At 44.0% G+C, this 18,654-nt stretch overlaps 1 protein-coding gene across 6 annotated transcripts in view; it reads right to left on the bottom strand.

Moving 5' to 3' along the window:
* wu:fj29h11 overlaps positions 1-18,654 on the bottom strand; it is a 28,524-nt gene that overhangs the window by 9,270 nt on the left and 600 nt on the right. Inside the window, exons 1-20 of one of the 6 annotated variants that reach the window (XM_048232579.1) lie at positions 16,264-16,379; positions 15,205-15,442; positions 14,752-15,012; positions 11,504-12,127; positions 10,327-10,790; positions 9,878-10,003; positions 9,202-9,399; positions 8,904-9,044; positions 8,528-8,791; positions 6,965-7,160; positions 6,487-6,653; positions 6,055-6,183; positions 5,352-5,527; positions 4,633-4,805; positions 3,959-4,183; positions 3,576-3,682; positions 2,785-2,982; positions 2,258-2,372; positions 1,175-1,397; positions 470-617 (exon numbers count right to left, since the gene is read on the bottom strand). In XM_048232579.1, coding sequence (XP_048088536.1) covers positions 470-617; positions 1,175-1,397; positions 2,258-2,372; positions 2,785-2,982; positions 3,576-3,682; positions 3,959-4,183; positions 4,633-4,805; positions 5,352-5,527; positions 6,055-6,183; positions 6,487-6,653; positions 6,965-7,160; positions 8,528-8,791; positions 8,904-9,044; positions 9,202-9,399; positions 9,878-10,003; positions 10,327-10,790; positions 11,504-12,127; positions 14,752-15,012; positions 15,205-15,337 — 4,068 coding nt within the window. In that variant the 5' untranslated portion in view covers positions 15,338-15,442; positions 16,264-16,379. Of the gene's footprint in view, positions 1-469; positions 618-1,174; positions 1,398-2,257; positions 2,373-2,784; positions 2,983-3,575; positions 3,683-3,958; positions 4,184-4,632; positions 4,806-5,351; positions 5,528-6,054; positions 6,184-6,486; positions 6,654-6,964; positions 7,161-8,527; positions 8,792-8,903; positions 9,045-9,201; positions 9,400-9,877; positions 10,004-10,326; positions 10,791-11,503; positions 12,128-12,885; positions 12,975-14,751; positions 15,013-15,204; positions 15,443-16,263; positions 16,380-18,654 lie in introns of those variants that run through there. The other 5 variants (XM_048232578.1, XM_048232580.1, XM_048232582.1 and 2 more) reach the window with 5 other exon arrangements.

The raw sequence follows: 18,654 nt of genomic DNA, 5'->3' as shown, positions 1-18,654 counted from the left end.
CAAACTAACCTAATTAAGTTGGCTAGTTGTTCTTAAGAGTAAAACCCTTTTCAACATGAGTATAACAACAAAATATAAAAGTAAATATCTTTAATCTTTAATACATGCTTGGATCGGCCGGTATCAGTATCGGCCGATGCTAAAAGCTACAATATCGGTATCGGATCGGAAGTGCAAAAAACTGGATCGGGACATCCCTATCAATTACACCCAAAAGCTTCAGCATTGTCTGAACAATGAAAAGGGTTCAAACCATAATTGTGAAATGTTTCTAAAGCAAAACACACAACACAACAAAAACAAAAACAAGTGCAGTACTCATCAGAATCATCTTTTCTCAGTAAGTGACGTTGGTTATTATTCAACGCAGGACTCCGTAGCCTAATTCCATAAATGAGTCATGCAGGACAAACACTTCACATGGAATAAAAGCAGTGGACGTTATGTGATGTGTGTGGACGTGGCCGACCTGAATGAGCTCCAGGACGAAGTGGGTGTCTTTGCTGTAGAGCTCGGTGGAGAGGCGCTGCAGGCTGCGGCCCAGACGCTCCTGGTGCACCTGCATCAGCCGCTGGCCCTCCTCATTCAGCTCCACGCCCACCCCGAAATCATTCCGCCTGGATCACACACACACACAGCAGGCCCCAGTTAACACACAGACACATAGCAGGCTCCAGTCAGCACACACACACAGCAGGCCCCAGTCAGCACACACACACACACACAGCAGGCCCCAGTCAGCACACACACACACACACACACACACAGCAGGCCCCAGTCAACACACACACACACACACACACACAGGCCCCAGTCAACACACACACACACACAGCAGGCCCCAGTCAACACACACACACACACACACACAGCAGACAAGCATAAGAAACACTTTCCCATCAAATGAATATTGTTGTTGCACTGCATAAATGTGCCATCATCATCTTCACCGTGATCATAATCTGACTGGGCCCAGAGTAATGAGCAACTGCAAGTGGAGGGTAATGCTATCATCAGATGCGCTGCTGATGTCTTACAGAGATCACAGGAGCCCCTTATGTAACCAGAAGCAATTCACCAAAAGGATTTCAGCTCATGGGAATGTCTATGTAATTAATGTTGTTACACTATCTTAGCATTAGCGCTGGTGCAGGTCTACAGTACGTAAACAAACCTGATGTCCTCAATGACGGCCCTTTGCAGGCTCAGTCTAGACGGCTCCAGCTGCTCGTCTGGCTCCTCTACTTCTGATGCTGCCGCTGACGCCGATTCAGCTAGCTGACCTGCAGTCAGTTCGGCAGGGGTCTCCTCGATCTCCTCGGGAGGGCTCAGGTCGCTGGACTGATCGGAGACCAGTTCCTCGTCACTGTCGTTCTTATCGCTGTCACTGCTGGAGTCTGGGGGCACAGTACTGGTGATGGTGAAGTCAGATTTTGAAACACAACTCAGTGTTGTGCCCATTCTTCTGCCACTCAAATCTGCCAGATTAAAGTCTGTCTGTGTTGCAGTCAGGATTAAAGTCTGTCTGTCTGTTGTTACCTGTCAGTCTTTTTTAAGGCTTACCGCGTCTTTCACGCCTGCGGGACTCTGCCAATTAAAGCGTCTCTTTTTCACATGGTTTTTCCCTTCACTGTTTTTTTGAATGTGAAAAAAGAGACGCGAGACATGGGCGCGTTTTTTGTGTCACGTGTGCATCGGCGCAGAGGCGATTGTGCGATATCTAACCTGTTAACATGGGAGCCGAAATAAAAACGGACACGCCACTCAGCTGACACGCTCACGCCACACACCTGTACGACAGCTGACGCATCTACTCTTATTGGCATCTAGACCGATGACATCATTTAGAGAAAATGACTGACAAGGATTATTTGAGCAACAACAGAGAACAAGTCGGTGGGCACTGTGGGGCAATTGGCTACAGCGCCCGTACCACACATGGGTCCAAGTGCCCATGGGGACCCGGGTTCGAGTCCAGCCTGGGTCATCTCTCCCTCCCACTCACTTCCTGTCAATCTCTAACTGTCCTATCACAATAAAGTCAAACATGTCCAGAAAATATAAGAGAGACCAAGTCAATCGATGAGCCAGATCTATGAGTTCAAGATGTAAGCCAAACATGGAAGAACCATGTGTTAGTCTGTCCGTACTACTGTAAATCTATGTAGTCACCACTGTCTTTTACCAACACTAATGTACTGTTTCAAATTATGGTTGCAATTGGTGAGGATTTCTGTATATAAACATGTCTGTCTACCTGAGCGGTCAATGCCATTGAGTTGAGGGGCGGAGGCTTCCTCTGTTGGGTCATCCCTGTCAGACAGGCCGTCCTCAGACACTCCAGCACTCAGCCCATTGGACACCACAGACTGCTGCAAGGGAATGATGTTTGTGTGTGAGGACCAAATATACACAGTGAAATACATGACCAACAAATGCACCAGAGTCCATCAATGGGCTTGTTTCCAAAGATGAACCCATACAAAGAAAAGCAGGAAAAGCAGCCTGCTGGCAAATTGGGGGTCAGACGTGCTTTGAGACGTGCTGATCAGAGTTGTATCAATCTTCAGAAAGTAAAAGTCCTACTTTGTATGTATTGTATTGGTTCTCACTGTGCACTTAACACAGTTGACTAATTACAGGTTCACTAATTAGCTGATGTACCTGGCTGAGGAGTTGTGCCAGTTAGAATCAGCCAGTTTAGTGAATGGTTGGAACAAACATGTGGTCGGACTTTTACATCTCTGACTTTGGCACAAGCTAGAAGGTCTCGCAGGGTTTAACCTGTTGGTGGGGGAGAGCGTCTGGGGCTTTGGGAGAGTCCAGTTTGGAGTGGTAGTCCCTGGCCCACTCGGTGATGCCCAGGAGGACGCCCATCTGGTGGAGCCGGTTGAGGTAGCGTGGCTCGGACCGGGCGCGTTCCAGGAGGACGGTTTTGGACATGGACTGGCCCAGCACCTTAGAGAGGGGCTCCAGGAAGATCTGAGGGGGAGGAGAGGCATTTGACAAGGAGATGATGAGTGATTAACTTTAAAAAAAGTGCGGTATGGATGCGTTCCAAATCACAGAGCGTTTATTGATGTCTAGCTAATTCGGTTGGCTAGGAGGGATCTGAATTTGGACTGAGATCAGCATTTTTTTGTAGTTAAGCACAACAGTCATTTGTATTCAAAACCACATACAATAAACACAATGGCAATGATGTCATTAAAACTAACTCCCAGGCCAATTCCACAGGGGAATAAAATAAAAAATTTCAACACATTCAAACATAAACAATCCGCCCAATTCCTGTCCAAACATGCTAAGTATAACTCCCATGTTCCACCCTCACTGTCAACACACATCTGAAACGATCAGGAACACTCATTAAACGACAGGTTTTTATACCTGGCCAGCTTTGTGTAATTTAAACTGTTGATGGATTTACACTTCAGTGTTAGGGAGCCAATGCTTGTGTTGCTTTTTTGTTGAGAGACGTTGAACAAACTCCTCTCCTTCAACTTCTACTCTACTGCCTCAAACTATGTTCAAGTTTACATACAGGATCAAATGAACAGTTGAACACAGAGTACCTGTTGCAGTAGGGCTGTGCAGATTCGTGTGGGGATTCGGACCAGGCACTCAAGAACAAACTGGGACACTGTGCTGTAAGATTGACCATCTTCCAACTGAGCGGAGTCTGCAAAATGATTATTCATGAATTGACTTCCATTTTCTGTTTGTAAGCTTTTCTGTATGAATCCTCCTGATTGATTGCATTTTATGCCCTTATTTCTTGCCCTTATTTGTGCAAAGCACACTGAATTCCCTTGGTGTATGAATTACCATGTGCTATATCAACAAACCTGGATTATTTCAATGTCATGTACTCATATGCAACGTCAACTGTAATCAATTCAATTGTAATCTAAGAGTTGGACAAAGACAACAAAATTAAGGTTTGGTGCCTTCCTACCTTCCCTTGCTACAGCTGCAGCCAGTGAGCTCTCCATGTGATTGGCCAGGAGGGCTGTGGGGGCGTTCAATATCCCATCAGCCACCACGACGGACACCAGGTGGCCAGCTGTGCCCACAGCGTCCAGGGCCTGCACGGCGTCTGCAAAGAGCTTGTCGCCTGTGGCTCTGGTGACCCGTAGCAGCACGCCTGGCTTCACTTCTAGGGCCATCAGGTCAGTTTGGGCTACATAACAACAACAACAACAACAACAACAACATCAACATCAACAAAAACACAAATAATTAAAAACACAAATATCATCATTTTGTCAGTGATATTCTACTTGTTGTTGTGCAATACTGAAATCTATTCGGCTGCAATACTGCAAATTATTTTGGCCCATACAGCTTTTTCCTAAATCATATTTGCCATGAAAGGAGGAGACTTCTACTGAAATCAACACGCTCCACTGCACATTTATCTCCTGTGTGTGAGGACAGACTTTTCCTGAGGATTTCCCACAAACCACAGACAGGCTCACTGCACCACTGAACACAACTTGAATAAATACAAACAGAAAGGGCTGACAAAAAATCATCACAATTTCTCTCTCAACACACACACACACACACACACATACACAAAACTCTAAAGTAGAACACTAAAAAAAAGGGTCTGGTGCTCCGACTGACCACAGTGTCTCTCAATGAACTCCTTGAGGGGTCCGAGGCTGGGCAGGAACACTGACTCCCAGAGGCTCCACTGCTCCAGTTCCTCCAGCAGAGGGGCCGACAGCAGGCAGGACACGGCCTGCTCCCGACGCACGTCCCCTAGAACCCCCACCGACTCTCCCACTGCCCGCTCCCTGTGAGATGGACACCGCCCAGTCAGTGACATTTACATTTACATTACAGATGTTACATTACAGACAATCCCCTTAACCTTCATGGTAAACCCTCTGAAAGGTGTGCAGTCTGAAATTTTGTTTGACTGACCGTGTTAAGAATGATTAAAGGACCAATTTAAAGTCAACTTTAAAAATAACATGGCTGATGATTTTTCAAAGAAAGTGAGTGAACATCAGATGTCTAGGCTGTGTCACAGACTTTAGAATTTACCTCTAACTGAGTTAGTTCTGTTCTGTCCCTCTTGTAACACATTCAGTTAATCTCAATACATTACTCTCACAGGAATTATCAGCAAGGCTTTCAAGCCCAAATGCTGCATATATAGTAGACAACCACACACTCATTTAGGGACAATTTATAACAAAGTAAAGACACAATAACAGATCAAGGAAACTTTAGAAGAACAGAACTAGAGGGTGTCATGGTTTCATGTACAAGTGTGGTACTTGACAATGGAGGAAAAATATGACACAACACATCAGACAGAAGAGCTTGATTCTCACCCAGTCACTTTGGGCATCAGTGGGGCCTCGTATCGCACAACACTGGGCGCCAGCGGGCCGCCAAGGCTTCTCTGGCGCTGGACGATGTTCAGGAGCGTGGTCAGCGGGCCGTACCCCAGCTCCCTGCTGTCCCGCAGGCCGTAGTGACTCCTTAGAGATGCCTCGATGAACTTCAACTAAAGTAGAGGGTAGAGAGACGGGTCAAACAGGACTCGACAAGATAGCTGAGCCTTTACACTGTGTATGACTCATATTTTTAAGATTAGGATTCCAAGCCAAATCTATCAGCTATTTTTTAAGGGAATGTAATTGTAACTGAGCTCCAAGTAGCATATGAAATGAAGAGTATATCATATATAAAAATGTTTAGTAGAGTATTTTCATCAAGTTAGTTGTAAAAGTAACAAACACGCCAAATTAGACCCCCCCCCACACACACACACACACACACACACACTTTAACTGTGAATGACTAAGGGTCATTAAATTAAAAATAGCATCCTTGACACATCAAAGCTGTCTGGAGCACACATTTAAGAGTGTAGGCCTTAATCCTGAGCTCCAGTTATGAGCTTCTGTAGTTGAACCTAACAAGCAGGATGTGCATAATGGCCCAACGTTTAATGAGCCAGAGAGCCACCACTAGCGTTTGACCCTTATTAGGAGAAGTGGAGGGGTCAGGAAACTAGAGGCAGAAACTCACTCTGGCCGGGTCGATGTCGCCGCACTGGGTGATGAACTCAAACACGTCCTGCTGGCTGGGTCTGAAGCCGCACACACTGGAGCTAGTGCTGCCAATGAGGATGGAGCCCCCTACTGCCTGCTGCAGGGACTGCAATCACAGAGAGGGGAGAGGGAACACACAGCAGGTGGAGATAAGGAGCAGACATGGCTGCTAGGTTCTGCCATTTTACCCAATACAAGTAGAGCTCAATTATGTTCAAATAATCATACTTAAAGGAGCAAAGGGGGAAAAATATATGACTAAAAGTACTGTAATTATAGAAAAAGGAAAAGGAAAGACTGTTGTTTACATTTCATATTGCATTTCATTTTCAGAGTGCACAGTGCCAATTTGTATCAAGTATAATCAGTCTGAAACATCCAGCTGTGTGTTTGTGATTTTTGGACTTACCTCGGAGTTCTTGACCAGGAACTCTAGGAAGCTCCCCTGCGCGAGCCCGGGGAAGGCTTTGACCTTGAAGTGCTCGGCCATCTTCTTCTCCAGATCAGACAGGTAGCCGAGCGTGGGCACGCCACACAGCTTGGACACGCGCTCCTGGAACAACTGCAGCACTGAGGCTGAGGTGTCAATCAAGAAGAAAGACAGGAAAGTAGGATAGAGAAAGACAAATACCAGATGCATCATGGGAACGGGTGGCTGCCAGCAAATTCTGAACATCTGCAACGCTAAAATGGACACAGTCATGACCGAATAACGAGAAAAACATTAATCAAATAAAATTCCTATAATATAATAATATAATTCCTCTAATTTAGTACACTAACAATGGCTCAGAACATATGTGTCAAATGTAATAGTTAATGATGGTAGTTATTGCGTAATACGAATGTGTGTATTATGTTTGGATTTAAACGAGCGTTGCACACACTTTCAGAGGGAGCCATGACTGAGATGCTGTCATCATCCTCCTCTTTCTTCTTTTTCTTCTTATTGTCGTTCTGCGGGGTTCTCTCACTGGCGGGCAGGTCATTAGGGAGCTCCAGAGATCCGCAGCAGATGGCCAGCTGGAACAGGTTCTTGGCGAGACGGTCGTCCTTCACGTAGGACAGGAAGGCCTGCACACGCTGTGAAATGCCAGAAATCAGACAACAATCTCGTCTCAGTTAACAACAAAAAGTTCTTTGCTCCGTATGCCAGAGTTCGCTCATATCACTTTCTTTTTGTCGGCTTCAATGCTGGGACTTCAGCATGCCGAGACTAAATACAAACATGTCCTCACCAGAAAGAACTTCATCGAATTACTCACTGAATTATTGCAAACACAAAAAACTGTTGGGTGTTATTTTTAATCAGACTCGTTATTAGACATTAATATCCAGTTAGCGTCAATATCGAGCCATAGCACGTTCTGTTTTGATTTATAAAAAAAAAAAGTTTAAAAAAAAAGAGAAAATGTACCAACACAAAAAACACCAGGCAAAGGAAGAGAGTTGGCCCGATTTAAAGTGAATGAAAAAGAAACTCAGTATTTCACTTAATCCCTGAAAAAGTGCCACAGGGACAGGGTGGAGAGGGGGTAAAAACCAAGTGATGTAAGCTCAGTAGAAGCGCCTCAATTACAGCTGGGATTAGAAGATTACAAGGCCGAAGCATCATATTAACAAGCTCCAAGAAGCGCAGACTTTATGGAACCTCCTTGACAGCGAGTAGACAAGATAGCCTTAATGGTGTTAAAATGTGTTGGAATTATCAGGCAAGTCTTTCAAGCTCAAATGTGGTGTGAAATGAAGGGGGGTCTGGTTTTGACACTTTGTCGGGGATAAACGGAAGGTTAGTGTCACCCCGGCGGTTGGACGCCCCCACCCACCCACCCCCAATCCTCTCCCAGTCAGCACCCACCGTGGGCCAAACGGGAGGTTTGGCTAAAACTTCACAGAACAGAGAGAGGGTTGGTGTGGGGGGGCAGGGGGGAACCTTAAATAGGTCAGTGTCTGAGGAAAGTGTTTCAGTGGGACTGGACATCCTGCAACTCAGCATTATTAATCTGGCAGAGAGTGTGGCCAACGATGCCAGGTGGGGAGGCACTGCATTACACAATGTTACGACACCCCCGAGTCTGCCACCTTCACTGGCAGACTGAGTCTATTCTGGGTCTGGGTCTGAGTCTATTCTGGAGGGCTGTATTGAAATGTTTTCATTACCAGGCAGGGAATGTTGCCATCTAACAGAAATATATCACATCTACCTTTATAAGAGGTGTAGCTAAAACAACATAGGGTTTAAATGCATTGCACCATGCCTTTGTGCACCGTGCATTAAGGGCCTGAATTTGTAGGCCGTGCGGTGTCCTCTGTAATGAATCACAGTGAAAATATATTGATGATCATTAGTATCCTAATAAGTGTTTGCAGGAAGACTTTCAAGTTCTATCCACAGACCACAGCTCCCAGTCCCCAGCCCCTAGTTTCCCAGGGTTGGCATGCATGCGTACCTTAGTCATAGTGGCACTGAAGATGCCCTCCGAGTTAATGAAGACCTCCACCACGGCGTCGGCTGCGGTCATACCGACGTACTTCTTCCTCAGCTCGCGGCTGCTGGTCGAGGAGGTTAAGGGCAGATGTCCTTCTGCCGGGTCCATCATGCTCTTCTTGATCTTCCACAGCTTCTCCTGGACCTCTTGCTCCAGTTCCACCTGGACCCGATCTCTGGCCGAGTCCATGAAGGCGTGCATGGTCAGGGTCGCCCTCTGCAGCGTCTAAGAGGGACACCAGATCACCCACGTTTCAGTGAAATTGAAATATTAATTTTAGATTCAATCATAATGCAGACAGTGATCAAATTCTTTCAAAAAGAAAAAGCAATCTTACCGAAATGGGTAGCCCAAGGCCCTGAATGCGAATGCCCAGTTCATAAGGAGTATCACAGTTGTACTGGTCAGCAAGATGTTTCATGAACTCAGCAAGGTCCACCTTGACACCTTTGGATTTTTTCCTGTATGCTTGGAGACTCTTTAAAAAAAAATAATTGGACAAAATATTGTAGATATGAAAATCCAAATGATCCCAAATGATTATTCAATGAACTGATGACTCACTACTTTAGCTGCTAGGTGATCTCATACAGTGCTGACTGTGAGAGAAGCCCCAATCACCACAAGATACTAACCCTCAAAATGTCCACCGTCTCGATGGGCTGTATGTCCTCATCCTTGGTGTTGGCGTCCACTTTGAACATCCTGTGGATGAGCGGGTTCTTGCACAGGGGGCCGAGGTGGAGCTCTTCGAAACGCTTCTTGTTCTGCAGTCCGGCCAAGGCCTGCCCGAGCTCGTACAGCGTGCACACGGCAGACACTGCGTTCATGGCCTGAGATCACATAGACACACAAAACACTCAGATCAAACAAACGGGAAAATCACAGCAATGCTGATTGCGGCAGTGATTACCAGCAGTTAAACGTTACTGGATGAATGGATGGATGGATGGATAGAGAGAAAGAGAGACTTTATTGATCCCCAAGGGGAAATTTAAAAGACTGAGTTTGAACTCAACAGCCCATCAAATCACACCCCCCTCCCTTCCGTGCACTAGAGGCAACATGTAGACTGTGATACCAGCAATACTCCAAAAAACTGCAGTTCACATTGAGGGCACTAATGATCCCTATTTATGGATATGAATAGGGGATTATCCTTAAAAAGTACTGGGGGACAACACATTTATTACACATATCACTCAAACAGCAATACACAATACTTTGAAAACAGTGACAATGTAAAAAGCTACTTCAGGTATCTATAACACATATATCACTCAAACAGCCACTGCATTGTTTCTGTCCTACCTCAATGAACATGTTGACCTCTTTGATGGCACGCTGCAGGTTGTTCACGGCAGGTAAGTCCCGATGATAAATCCTCATGGACTGCAGGGAGGGGATCTGCAAGTACTCACACACCTGACTCACAACCTGGACAAAGATGAGACAAAGAAACATCTGTTGCACCAATAAAAGGCTACACCAGAAGCTATCAGCCACTAGCTAATGGAGATGGCGTAATGATGGTGTGATGAGAGTTGCCAGACGCCTTCAGGAAAAGGGGATTTGAAAGCATCTTTGATGTGATTTGCTGGTATACTAAGTGATGACGTCTTGATTTCAGAATCAGAATGAAAAGACAAGACAGGCGTCAGTAGGAGCCCCAACACGTCACAGTATCACAACTATGAAAAGAAATAAAGATGAAGCTGCACGTGTCTGTCCCTCACAGTTTCAGAGAAAAGGGCTCTTACCCTCTCCACAGTGACCAGTTCTCCTCTAGTGGCCAGGGATCTGATGACGTCTTCGGCCAGGCTGTCCACCTCAGTGGCGCTCATGTTCTTTCTCGAGCGACGCTCCCGGCTGCCACCGCCCTCGAACGCCTCCAGGGCCTCAGCGGCGCGGACGTTGGCGGCGTGTCGCTCCCTCAGCTGGGCGTGGTAGGCGTCATGGAACGCCATCGAGCTGTCCCGGTCCCGTTCACGGATCGCTGCCGCTTGCAGACGCCGCTCCTCGGCCTTGGACGGTTTCGCCGCCACCGCGGCCCCAAGCGGGGGGAAGTCGCCGCTGGCCAGGCCGTCTGGCAGGGAGGCCTCCTGGGGCTGCTTGACCAGCGGGGAGGCCGCCCTGAGGGGAGACGGCGTGTCCCTCACCCGGCTCACGGAGCTCGGACCGGCCCAGGCCACGGGGCTAACCCTCCTGCTGCCCTCTGGTGTTGCTGGAAGAAAATAAAAATTATATCTAATTGTGATATACTCCAAATAAGATCAAGGTCAATGTCAATGCAGAAAGACAGACAGATAGACAGATAATCTCAATTTTATATAGCATTAAATTAGTATAATAATAATAATAATAATAATAAAGTAGTAAATGGTATTATATTATTTACTAAACGGTTTGAAAAAAAGCATAATTAATATTCATCTTTATGTTTTACATTACATTACATTACATTACATTTAGCAGACACTTTTTGACCAAAGTGACTTACATATGTCAGCTATATTACAAGGGATCACATTGTCCCCGGAGCAACTTGGGGTTAAGTGCCTTGCTCAAGGGCACAACGGTGGAAGCCGGGAATTGAACCGACAACTTTCAGGCTACTGCACGCTAGCCCAGCTCCTTAACCACTACACTACCACCACCCCCACTACACTACCACCACCCACCCCACATTAACAAATCACATAGTATAAGTCTTAACCTTACAAAGCAACTTACAAAATGACGAATAACATTCAAGCAACCTTGCAGAAGAGACCTTAGGTAACAATCAATACTACAACAACGAATACTACAGCCAAAGGATGAGAGTGCAAAACACTAAGTACTGGTCAAAGTGTGGTCATCTAAACCTAAGGTGAACTAAACCTAAGCCTTTACCTAAACCCAGACATGGACTGGCCCTGTTTCTATGGACATTACCTAAAGAGCTCAAGGGTTCTGCTCCCCCATTGGCTTCCATTGGCTTTGAGGCTGTTGCTGCTGGCGCCAGCGGTGCTTGAGTCAAGCGGTTGTACAGAGGCAAGTACAGACTCATGGGCAGCGGCGTGCCGAAATGGAGGAAGTAGCTGTTCTGTAGCTGGATGATGGACGTGGCCGCCACCGGGAAGTGCCTCACCACCTCTTGGACCTTAACCAGCAGCTGTTCCTGGGTCAGTTCGGTACTGGCGGGCATCGGGCCCGTGCCAAACATCGGGTGGGCCATACGCATTGCCGGCTGGGGGTCTTTACCTGGTAGTGCAGCGCCAGTGGCAGGAGCTGCATGAGTCTTGGGCAGTGGAGGGGTAATCGACGCGGGAGGTGTGGGAGCCAATGGAGGAGTCACATGTGGTTTCATCCTGTGCGATCGGTGGAAAACCACGTCGTCCTGCACGACCAGCTCTGCGATGGAGTCCAAGAGCTTGGCTAGGCTGGAGAATCCGAGCGTGCTGAGGGTCAAGTTCCGCTTGTACTTCTGGCTGTAGGAAACCGCCAGCTTTTTCGCCGGGATGCCCTTTGGGCATCCCCTGACCAGCTCTATGATGTCCTGTCGAACTGACTCCATGTCTGCAAAGAGAGAAAAAGAAAACCGGAACACTAAACTATGTATTTAGGTCCATCAAATCTTTAAAGGTTACCCAGTCACCACAGCCATTGTAGTAAACAGAGAACGCTGTTATGCATTATAGATGGAGTGGTTGTGAGCAATTAATCCGTCACGGTCACACAGGACATAATAGCCTGTGCAACTGCACCTGGTTTAATGGCAAAAGATGCTCGGGATACTCAATGAATTTTTCATGCTGTAAAACTGATGCTTAGAGAGCTTCTTCTCAACCATAGCAAATGAACTGTTTACATTTTGTTAGTACATTTTTATGAATGAAATGAAGGAATGAAAATCGTATCAGAGTATTCTCAATGAACATGCAACTGAACAAGCCTGAGGGGCCTCATATCATAAATTCAAATGAGAGCCAAGAGTGTACTTCCTGGTAACTCAGCAGTTTCCATTATTGCTTTATCATTCTCAGGAGGCAATGTTCAAATAAAGAGTGCTAAATATCCAAATGGTAAATATGTAAAGAGTATCAAACCTGTAAACGATTAGTAAGTAAATATACAATGCCAGTGTGCCAAGACTGTGTTAGTTTCTAATCAATCTTTAAACAGCTGATTCTATTGTGACTAATATAAAGCATACAGACACTAGGCTACATCCCAATGACTTCAACCAATTAACTGTAACCATGCCTAACACTAGACAGAAAATACATAAGGATACAAATGAATAAACAATACACAATTATAATAACATTACTTACCACAATTCTCACTGTCAAGCACTGTCAACTATTTGTAGGTCTACACTACTTTAAAGCATTTGTAATGTGCTTTCAATCCTACACTGGCCAACTTGAACTGACACTGTTGGTGTTTACCCTACCTTTAAAACCTCCTCCCTTTCTTATTGCCAGTGAGTCACCGAAAGCTATGACAACAGACACTCTCAAGAAATGAAAGTGAAACCAGTTTTGAACAGTCACCAGCCCCAGCTGATTGGCCCCCTGTGTACACTGGACCTTTCATTTCCCTCATCCTGACAGACATTTGCAAAATTAGCCATTAGGCAAACCTTGTGGTGAAATCCCACCACAGTTCAGATTCTAGACCAGAGGCTGTGAAATCAAAGTCCTGGGCTCTTATGGCCCAGTAGGCCAGTAGAGTCCAAATGAGACTTATGTAACTCTCTTGATTGTGGTTTGTTCGAACATGCCCCAGATTCCATTAGTGCTGCAATCGCTAGGCAACAGAGGAAAGCAAAACTGAGAGCGAGCGTGACTGCCTTAAGTTTCGCTTTCCAGCACCCTCTGCTGCTGGTAGCAGTTGTTGCCAAGGACGTCACGTGACTTGATGGCCTTTCAACATGGAGAGAGAGGGGCTATGTTTATATCTCCCTGCAAAAGTCCCTAGCTGTTGTAGAACAATCTTAACATAAGTCATTGTGAGTGTACACATATTTTATAAGGAATACGCTAACATCTCACTGGTACATGACATTTATTTCATTCATTGTGGAAATGGGAATTTATTTGGAAAATTCATTTTGAGTGTTTCAAATGAAAGGAAAAAAAAATGAGAGGAAATATGGGGAAACCTCACTAGACTTTAAAGTGTAACTCCAGAGTAAAAACAACCTAGAGTCTATTTGCGGTAGTTATCTTTTGATTGAGAGCACAATTACATTATTCAGTGGAGTTTTGAACAAGACTGTTTCTTGCATTAACACTGAATGGGCTTATAGTGAAAGCTAAAGGGGCAGCTAGTACGTCAAAAAACAGGCTATTTTATATCACTGACAATGCATAAAATATTATTACACCTCTGTGGTAGTGTGGTGAGGTCCAGCGCTGCAAGACTTGACACTACCGGAACACGAAGCCTCTATGTACACTTTCAGAGTTAACAATACTTCAGTTTGTCTGTGGGGACCCTCACTACACTACTACAGAAATGTAATTATATTATGTCTCGACTGTGCGACATTTACCGTGCATGCGTAGTGTCAATACCGTGCATGCGGAGGGACAATAAACTAATTGGCCGACTAACTAACTAACAAACAAACATCATTATCTTTTATTGTTGAATATCAATCTGCACTCAGGTTCTTATTTTACTGATGGAAGTTTATTTCTGTAGGAAATGTCGTCCATATATCCAAAAAGCTGTTGAAGACGTCAGTGTCCAAAATTGCTACTACAGCACACTTTGGACAATTTTGTGAGGGTACCTTAATAGCCTCAAATTGCCATATTTTCATTTAGTGTTTAACTTTTGAAATTTGTTCATTTTTTTGGGGTACAGGCATGATAAACAAATTTAGAGAAACAAACTAAGACTGGGGAGACGTTTTAGTCAATTTGGCATGAAATCACCCCCCCACACGGATGTTTCCCAGAGATCACGCCTACCTGAGGTTTGTGTATGTGCGTACACGAGAGAAAGAGAAACTTCTCTGATAAAAATGCTATTCATTTATAATGTACGCATATGGTAACATGTGTAGCCTACTAAACATACTCAATATTACAAATATAACCATTCTTATATCTATAAAATAGCATTGCAAAATATATCTTCAATATACCACAATATTCAGTGTGCTGGTGTCTCATGCTCCATTTTACCTTGATCAAAGAAGGGATTCTGCTGCTGATGATCAACTCCTGCAATTCTGATGACATTTCGGTCTTCAATCCTCTCGACACATACTTGATCCCCTAAGGCAGTGATCAGATCCTGAAAGCCAGCCAAGCCATAATTTGAGAGGACAAGCTGCCGACCATAGTGACGCTTGTAGGTGCTGAGGAATTTGGCGATGTTCACTCCTTCAGGAATCTCGCAGAGCATATCCAACACATTCTCTTTAAGTTTCTGCAGAGATGGCCCTATAGAGAGACAAACCACAGCTTGTCAACAGATACTTATCTGATTGGCTACAATGTTCAGATCATTTTTCATAAATATACTGACAATTCAACAGTTCACACAGGGTAAAGCAAAACCACTCTGTGAGGTAAAATTAACCTAGACTGAGATCAAAGTGAATCCAAAAGTACTGTTGTGTGTATAGTTCTTACCCTTCTCACTTGTTTGTACTGTAGGAGTGGGCAGCAGTCCTCCAGGCCTGGGTCCAGAAGCGCTGGAAGAAGACTTAAACCGTGGGCTCTTGGAAGTCTTGGATGAAAAACTTCTAGGTTGTCTGTCGGCCATGGTCTTCAACAGCTCTGACAGGTCCGTGGTCAGTGGTGAATTGTCATACTGTTAAAAGATGCTTCTGGGAAATCCATAGAGAAATGCTGTGCTCCATTGGACCATCTTCAGATCAAGCAGAACAAGAGAGTGGTTAGATTTAAAAATGGATTCACTCGTCTAGCACCAATTCTAAACGAGATCTATAGGAGTCGTTTGGTTCCCATGATATGCATGCACAGTATAGCATGCATGATCATACAGCACTAACGTGTTCAAAACGTGTGCATCATTACACCATGCATGCAATGTATGCGAATCAAAATTCCCCCATGTCTTCTCACATCTGACGGTTTAACGTTATTATTTATCAGTAAAACACGATCCTTTATTACCCATATCCTTTACATTACACGCATTTGGTAATAGTCAAATAGCACTTCACTTTAAGATTGGCACATGCTAAGTTGTTACTTTAACTCACGTTAAGCATATATTTAACGTTAGCAGCTACTTCATGTCCAAGATAATTGCGTGCCAATATTAAAAGTGAAACCTAGCTATGAAGTTGGGTAAAAGTCTGAGTAATAAAGTCCAACAACAATATGCACCTTCCATTCATTTTGGTAGAAGACAATTTACAATTTTCAACGAAACTATGCTATTTTATAATCCGCGTTATACAATGTGTTACAGTAGCCTACTACTTAAATATAGCTTAGGTATATTTGCCGCGTCACTAGTCATGGAAAAACGTGGGTTAACATTTTGCTATCTAGCTATTAGGAGTTCTAACTGAGCTAATCCTTAGCATGCTGGAGGTTAATTAATGAGTTTGAGCCTATTGAAGCTATACGTTAACGTTACTCACTGACTAATTAAGACAGCACGTAGTTGCATATTCACACTTAAATATAAAAAAGTAAATATATAAACGAGTAGGGTACCTCAACCAGAATTATTGGAGGATTTGGCCAAACAGCCATCCCATTGCAAGACTGATATTAGCAACTCAACTGAAGCTTCTTGGCTCCCTTCCTTCATGTACAAAACATTGGTGTCTCTACTGTTTTGACGGGTAAATCGCACCATTTCAGATTAGTTGTCGCCATCTTGCGGATTGGAGTGTTCTCAGGCAAGCCAGGCCAAGTCGGGCAAAGGGCAGACCCTATGGGGCAGACACACCCTCCCTGGCTTGAGTAGGCCAGAGAATGTCTAATAAGGGAGTAGATGGGCTCTGAGTAGGCCTAGCTTACAGTGCATTCGGGAAGTTTTCACTTTTTCGACATTTTGTTTCAGTCTCATCTTAAAATGGATTCATTTATTTATTTTCTCATCAATCTACACACAATACTCCAACACTCCACAAAAAGCTATTGTTTTTTAGTGTTAATGTATAAAAAATTAAAAGACTGAAATATTCCATTTACATTCACACCTTTTGTTATGACACCATTGGCCATTGAGCTCTGGTGCATCCTCTATCAATGGTCCTTAATATGCTTCTACAACTTGATTGGAGTCCACCTGTGCCTAAATGAATTCATTGGACATTATTAAGAGCACACATCTTTTTAAGGTTTCACAGTTGATGGTGCAGGTCGAGAGAATTGTCCGTAGACCTGCAAGACAGGGTTGTGTGAAGACACAGATCTGGGGAAGGGTACCATTTTTTTTTGCAGCATTGGAAGTGCCCAAGAGCACAGCAGCCTCCATCATTCTCAAATGGAAAAGTTTGGAATAACCAACAGTCTTCCTAGATCTGGCCACTCAGCCTAACTGAGTAATCCGGGACAAAGGGCCTTGGTCAGACAGGTAACCAAGGACCCAATGGTCACTATGAATGTGATCTAGAGTTCTTTTAAGAAGATGAGAGAAGCATGGAGAAGGACAAACATCAGTGCAGCTCAGTGCCTAGTTTCTTCCAATTAAGGCCAAATTGTTCATTCTTTGTTTTGTCCTTCTTTATGCTTCTCTCATCAAGCATCTCAAGGACCATTGATATAAGTAGGATGCACCAGAGCTCAATGACAAGTGTCATAACAAAAGGTGTAAATGGAATATTTCTTCTGTTTTATTTTTTCATACATTTACAAAACACTCCAAAATGTAGCTTTTTGGGGGGTGTTGGAGTATTGTGTGTAAAAAATAAATAATTTAATCCATTATAAGATGAGTCTGAAACATAACAAAATGTGGAAAAAGTGAAGCGTTGTGAATACTTTCCATATACACCACATTGAACATTGAAAATAAGGGAGATTTCGGTTATTTAGGTGAGCGAGGCAACAGCAGAAAAATTTAAAAAAACTTCATCAGCAAACCATCGCATTAAAGGTTTAAGGGGAACAAATTATTGAAGACCTGAAGACTCACCAATTCCACAAAAGCAAAGACCACTCTTCACATTCCAAATCACAATGCGTGCAACCTATGTCAAAGTGCCCTCTAATTTTATAATTCAGTATAGTGGGAACCAGATAAACTCTGCAATCTCTCTAACGTTGTTTTTGTTGTCATCATGATTTCCTATTGATATGGGTCTGATAAGCTTAATTGAAAAATACCATCCTCTACTACACTGTGTCTATGTGTGATGACAAGAAATGAGCAATAACTAAAGGTGTCAGCGATTGTGCATTATGTCAAATTTGTTTATATTTAGGCTACATTTCTTAGAAGATGCTTTTGTCCAAAACAATGTAGCCTACATTATATTTTAACCAAGGACAAACATAACATACCAGAGAGTTAGCTCACCCCTCCCTTCAGTATTCCCAGAGAAACTCTAACACAAAGTTCTGTTTATGTTTGGGGGACAAGCTGCCCCCACTTTGTTTGTTTACAGGTTTTGGATCCTGGGCTGCCTGCAGAGACCAGTTTAATTTTTAAAGTGTAGCCAGGATGGGCAGCTCGAGGATTGTGAGGAGGTGTTTGCTGAATGTGACAAAAATGCATTATGGGCTTGAAATGGCATACAATCGCTGACTGTGTCACCAAAAGTAGTAACACATTTAGACCTACTTTAAATTAAAGAATAAGAAATTGTGTGCAAAGGATTAATTTCTTTACCAGCGCACAACTATGCTTTAGTTCGGGCCTTCCTAGAAGAGACAACTAACAAGTCAACTCATACATAACATGTTGAGGAAAAGAGCAGTGGTGAGCACTGAGGTTCCACAGTACACCTATAGGGCCTAACAGAGTTATGTAATTAAATGACAAAATTAACTGTAATTAATTACCAAGACAATCTTACACAAAAGTTACTACTGGGCAATTCCACGCAAAACTGTCACATCCATAACGACAACTGAATACCATGGCATTATGTTGGC

This window comes from Alosa alosa, chromosome 22, assembly GCF_017589495.1.
Source record: "Alosa alosa isolate M-15738 ecotype Scorff River chromosome 22, AALO_Geno_1.1, whole genome shotgun sequence".
Lineage (NCBI taxonomy): Eukaryota > Metazoa > Chordata > Actinopteri > Clupeiformes > Clupeidae > Alosa > Alosa alosa.
Note: the sequence above shows the minus strand (reverse complement) of the source record. Positions and strands in the feature narration are given on the sequence as shown.